Below are 6096 nucleotides of genomic sequence, written 5' to 3' on the forward strand. Positions count from 1 at the left end.
AAAGTGGAATCCTGGAAATGCAGCGAGGTGTGGTGACAGCAGTCGCCTTGTGGGCGAGGGACTGACTTGCCAGCTCTGGGCAGGAGAGCACAGGGCTGGGTGAAAGCTTCTGAGTGCTCCAGCATCGAGTGCAGAGCGTGATGGAGAAAGGATTCTCTGCTTTTTAAGAAAGAAAAAGTTTTATGACGTTAGGTGTTGGAGAAAATGGACCTGTGAGAGGTTGAGAACCCCACGTGAGCTGTGGGCGCTGCTCTTCCCTTACAGATCTTTTGTACTTGAAGGCTCGAGAGGTTTTTTTTTCAGTGTGAGGAATGCAGTAATCAGTCCCGAGTGTCACTTTGCTGATCCGGTGTCCTCTGGAGATGTTAATTAGGGTGGTGAACCTGCAGCATGGGCAGTGCCTTTGGCCCGTGGAGGAGTTTTTGGCATGTCTGTGTTTACCTCCCTGTTTTCAGGTCCGTTTTCAAAACCAGGTGCCACTTTGCTGTGGCAGAAATAAAAAGTATTGAGTGGCTTGTGGCAGGAGTGAAAGAGTGAAAGTTGAGCCTGCTTTTAGAGCACTCTGAAGTCAACTCTGTGACTTGAAAATGTCTATTTTCTTTTTTGTGTGGGCCAGGGAGACGAGGTCCCCTTGGGTGTGTTGGCTTGGATGCCATTACAACTGGAACTTCTGGAGCCCCACCCAACTAGGACGTCGCTTGTTAGGCAGGAACTTATTTCTTGGAAGTGTTGAAAAATTGGCAGCTTTTCCTTTAAGATTTCACAGTTCTTGGTGTGTTTGCCCTAAATATTTTCTGCTGGAAAACGGCATTCACAGAGGTGGGATGTGTTTATCCAGATTAAAGAGGAGTAAACAGGAGATGAGTGGGAAAGAAAATTGTATTTAAGATCCTTTGGGTGCCCTAATGAAGAAAAAATGCCAGTGGGAAGTTGTTGTTTTTAAGAAAAACACCTTTTGGAAGGGGTGGGGAGGGCAGGGGGATGCTGACAGTGACCAGGTTGGTGGCACAGGGTATTTATGGCTTTTTTAACTGAGAGCACAAGGAGGTGAGTTGTCAGCAGTGAGCATGTGCTGAACTGGGAGGAGTGGTGTGAGTGAACACACCAGTTTGTCACCAACCAGTACCTGCTGGACTTGGAGGGGGGGCTGGTCCCATCTCTCCAGGTGAAGGTGGCCGTGCCCTGGGTCAGACGTGGGGTCTGGGGACAAAAAAGGCACCAAAAGCTTCCCAGGATGGCACAGAGGGACAAAACAGGGTGGCTACCACAGGATCTTGGGTCCTCTTGGTGCACCATGAAACAAAAACCACTCGTTTTACCTGAAAAACATCTGGTGGAGGGGGGGAAGGAAAGCCAAAATCTTGCTCGCCTCGCTCCTTCGAAAACCGCCCGAACGGTTCGCAGCGGGACGACTGACGTCTCCTGTGGTCTGACAGGCTTTGTGTTCCCTCCAGTATTGTAAGGAATAACAGTGCTGCTGCCTCTCCCCTGGTGTCACAGGGATAAGGCGCATCGGCAGGAGGCCCGACCAGCAGCAGCAGCAGCAGCAGCAGGGGGAAGGGAAACCCATCGACAGGAGGCCCGAGAGGCGACCTCCCCGCGAGCGCCGCTTCGAGAAGCCCGCCGAGGAGAAGGCCGAAGGGGGAGAGTTCTCTGTTGACAAGTAAGATTTGGGTTGAGGGATGGTTTTGGTTGTTATGCAGGCTCTGCTCTATTATTTTTCTGGGCTCTTCCATAATTCTGTGGAAAACTTGAGTCGGGTTTGAGGCTGGAAAGGATTTAAGGCGAACGGTTCCATCGGTAGAACTGAAATTGTGGTTGAGATCTCTAAATCTAGAGCAGATAACTCAGGAGACAACTCAGGTGTAGCTGTGTCCTGCAGGGTGAATTTTCTTTGCCGTTCCTGAGATCCATACAGCTGATTTCAGGCCAGTAGAAGTTTGTCACAGAATCATGGAATTGGTTTGGTTGGAAGAGAACTGTAAGATCAAGTCCAACCATCCCCCCAGCACTGCCAGGTCCCCACTGCCCCGTGTCCCTCACACCACATCTCCATGGCTTGGAAACCCCTCCAGGGGTGGGGACTCCACCACTGCCCTGGGCAGCCTGGCACAGCCCTGGGCAACCCTCCAGGGCAAGAAATTGTTCCTCAGGGACAACCTCAACCTCCCCTGGGGCAACTTGAGGCTGTTTCCTCTTGTCCATGAAGGTTTTTACATCTTGTCGTCAAAACTGGAAGCAGTGAAGCTGTTTTACATATATGCAAGATTAAACTGTCTCAAGTATCATGAGTGATCTAAAATTCAGGTGTTCTGGAAGTAACTTTCAAATACTAAAGTTTTAGTGGCCAAAGTTAAAATCCTTGAAAAGTAAGTTGGATGAATGTGAGTTAGATTGAAATTAAAGTCTCAGGTAGTTAGGGAATTCTTTTTCATGAAGAATTTCTTTCCTGCCAGAGTGGTGAAGCATTGGACCAGGCCCAGGGAGGTGCTGGAGTCCCCATCCCTGGAGAAGGTTCCAAAAAACCTGTGGATGTGGCCCTTGGGGACACGTTTTAGTGGCCATGGTGGTGTTGGGTTGACGGTTGGACTCGATGATCTTAGAGCTCTTTTCCAACTGTAATGATTCCATGATTCTTGTCAGATAACAATCCAGAGACTACATTTTGGAACTCAGTGCCAGAAAATAATGACCAGTGATCCTGAGTGTGTGTTCCTAGGCTCTAGAATGTGGCTTTTTGAGTGTAATAATTTGGCACTGAAATCAGAACCCAGACGCGGTAACACGCAACGGAAAAAAACCGATAACTCTCACAAACAAAAAAACCTTCAAAACCACGCCGGGGAGGACGTTTTGGGGATGAAATACTCACTTTGGATGTTCCATTCTAGACCCATTCTTGACCGACCTATGCGTGGCCGTGGTGGGCTTGGCAGAGGCCGTGGCCGTGGCCGTGGCATGGGCCGAGGAGACGGCTTCGACTCCCGTGGCAAGCGGGAATTTGACCGACACAGCGGCAGCGATCGATCGTAAGTCTTCACCCGTTTCCTCTTCTTCATTTTTCTTTGGGTTTTTTTTGGGGGGGTTATTCTTTACGTTTCGTTACACTCTTTTGAATTTCTGGACACTATAATGTTAACTCAGTTTTGGTAGTTCTGTTTCACATTCCCATTTCAGCGGGCTGAAGCACGAGGACAAGCGCGGCGGCAGCGGCTCACACAACTGGGGGACTGTCAAAGACGAGCTCACGTTAGTAACCTCTCTTTGCTCAGAAAAACTCATTAGCAGGGTGTTAAATGGTTGGAAAAGCTTTAGCTGCCTCTGGGTTTGGATCATTTTTGCCACGCTGTTAAAACAGCCTTTGCAGACCTCAGAAAATGGGTGATTTCTTGTAACGTAAAATGGGTGATTTCTTGTAACGTGAAATGGCGTCACCGCTAAAAGGAGGATGTGAGGGAACTTTGCAGTGGGAGAGGGTCTTGAGCTAGTTAAAAGTAGACTAATTTAATAATTCTCATTGGGTTATTATATTGAAATCAGTATTGTTTACACTTAGACCCATTTTGTCTCTCGAGGCACAACTGGAGCTTTCAGAATGGTTCCTAGTAGGTGTTGGGGGGAACCACGAGGAGCGTGGCATTTAAAAAGCCACAGAGAGCAGCAATCCTTAATGAAATAGCTTTAATGGAAGGGTGGGTCGTGTAAATCCACTGTAGATCTTAGTCATTGATCTTACGTAGCTCTAAGTAGGGAGGAATTGTTCAAAAACCAACCTGTGGACGTGGTGTAATTGCAGCGAATTGGATCAGTCAGCTGTAACTGAGGAGACGCCGGAGGGAGAGGAACATCCGCCTGCTGATTCCGAAAACAAGTGAGTCCCACCACTCTGGGTGCTCTTTGACTGCTTCAGAGCAACTATGACTTTGCCTTGAGCCTCCAAATTTACTCTTTTTTTTCTGCTTGGCCAAGCTCAGGCTCTGTTTTCTTCAGGAAATAGGAGATTATCAGCAGTGCTCCTGGAAGAGCATCTGTTTAAAAGTGGTTATCGTGAAACTTGCTGGTGTCACGCAGGCTCTTGGGTCACTTTCAGATTGAGTCATGAATAATCACTTCTAATATGCTTAGAGCCTTAGGATTGCAGCTCCTAAGCACCAAATCCAAGAGCATTTGTGCTCATCACTAGGTGGAACCAAGCAAAAGGGACAAAACCTTCTTCTGCCAGTGGAAGGCACTTTTTTTCAACTTAGATTTTCACAACAGCTGTTGAGACTGTGACTGGAGAGGTTGTATCTCTTGTTCTCCAGCTTCTGTGCATGCAGGGAAGGTCTTCAAGAAGTTAACTTGATCGTTTCTCTGTCCACTTGGACACTTAGAGAAGAAACCAAGGACTGGAGGAATGAAATAGAGGAACTAGAGAAGCAGAACGTGCAGGAATGATACTTGAGAGTTGGTGTAAAAAAACATGATACAAGTTTTTATGATGGCATAGTACAATAAATTGTATTTTAATGAGGGTTGTGCTTCATGGTGAGTTGAAAAGAAAATGGCAAACAGAGGAGATAGAATTTTGAAATACTTGTTTTCATGAAATTTCCAACTTGGAGTTTGCTATAGCTTGATAACTTTGGTTATGGTAGAATGTACAATTACTGCCTAGAGAATAAGAAATGGATTTAGATCTTTGCCTTGAACACAAGAAATTACTTCTGACTAGATAGAATGTCAAAAACTGTCCTACAGAATAAGGAAGAAATTGAAATACAGCAATTTTGACGTAAACCCTCAGCATTATTTCCTCAGAATTAATTACTACAAAATGAAGGGTGCTTCTCTTGAGGCTTTCAAGGTTTTTGCTGTGCAAACATGGCACTAGTTCTCTATAAATCAGCAATTTAGTTGTTTAAGCACCCTGGAGAATTACTAGACAAGACTTACAGTGAGGTGCACTCCACAAATAACTGAGTTTCATTCTCTTGTTTTTTTCAAGTTACCTGAAAGTAAAAATTGCTTCAGTTAGCTGGGAAATGACTGATTGGTTTTGGCTCAATAAAGGAAGCAGACTATCCAGAGCTGGTTAAACTCTGGCTTGTTAAAAACTTAACAAGCTTGAAAGTGGTGGTAAGAAAAATCTCTCAGGGCTTTATCTTGAACCTTTGGGAGAGAGGTGTGTCAAAAAAACTCTGGGCAAGAACAGGCAGGTTAAGTCAATGTGAATTTTAACATTTTTCTGCACTGTGCTCACTATTTAGTTGTCCAAAGGTGTCCAGCTGTGATTTAGGGGGTTTTTTTTTGGCAGTTTGGCTCAAGGAGATGAGTTTCACTGTATGTTTTCTGAGTGTTGGCAGTGAGAGCGTTTCATATCCACCTCTTAACGTGCTCCGTACTTCACAAACTTTGGTGCTGACAAAACTGGTTCTGAATGAGTGAATTCAAAGCCCTGATGATGATCATCCCCACGAATTCCCTGCAGAGAGAACGAGGTTGAAGAAGTGAAGGAAGAAGGCCCTAAGGAGATGACCCTGGATGAGTGGAAAGCCATTCAGAGCAAGGATCGTGCAAAAGTGGAGTTCAACATCCGCAAGCCAAACGAGGGTGCTGATGGGCAGTGGAAAAAAGGCTTTGTCCTTCACAAGTCAAAGAGTGAGGAGGTAAAGTCAGTTTTACTAACATCTAGACTATATATCTATTTTTTTTGTCTGCTATTGATAACACATTTTGGGGTGGAAGCTCCATTTGCTGAGGTGCCGGCCCTCGGGGGGGAAAAGTTTGTAAACATTTCTTACCAGTTATGAATTTGTCAGCAGCCATTCTTACTGTGCTTGGTTTGAGGAGCTGATCTGAACTCAGGTTGCTGTGTAGTGTGATAGGATCTGGAGATGCTCCAGATCTGGGCAGGGGACTTGGTGAGGACTGCTTAGGGGGCATTGGACAAAAAGTTTGTCAGTGTATTTGCTTTTTTTTAAAGGAATCTCCTCTGTTATTTAGTATTTTTGGTAGTGAGTTGCTAAATAAAAGGTTAAACATGGTGCAAGAGTGAAGAAACACTGGTCATGCCTCAGATACACTAATACCTAAACAGTGTGTCTTAAGTTGGTG

At 45.7% G+C, this 6096-nt stretch overlaps 1 protein-coding gene across 1 annotated transcript; it reads left to right on the top strand.

Annotated features, from left to right (window-relative positions):
• Positions 1 to 1500: 1500 nt before the first annotated feature.
• On the top strand, positions 1501 to 5653 carry LOC103768230 (plasminogen activator inhibitor 1 RNA-binding protein-like; the record flags this gene model as incomplete). The annotated part of the gene is made up of 5 exons (XM_008935372.1): positions 1501 to 1663; positions 2892 to 3029; positions 3178 to 3249; positions 3797 to 3871; positions 5471 to 5653. Coding segments are annotated over 5 exons (631 nt in total), but the record flags the coding sequence as incomplete, so codon positions are not given.
• Positions 5654 to 6096: the final 443 nt, after the last annotated feature.

Source organism: Merops nubicus, unplaced genomic scaffold (assembly GCF_000691845.1).
Source record: "Merops nubicus isolate BGI_N331 unplaced genomic scaffold, ASM69184v1 scaffold22262, whole genome shotgun sequence".
Lineage (NCBI taxonomy): Eukaryota > Metazoa > Chordata > Aves > Coraciiformes > Meropidae > Merops > Merops nubicus.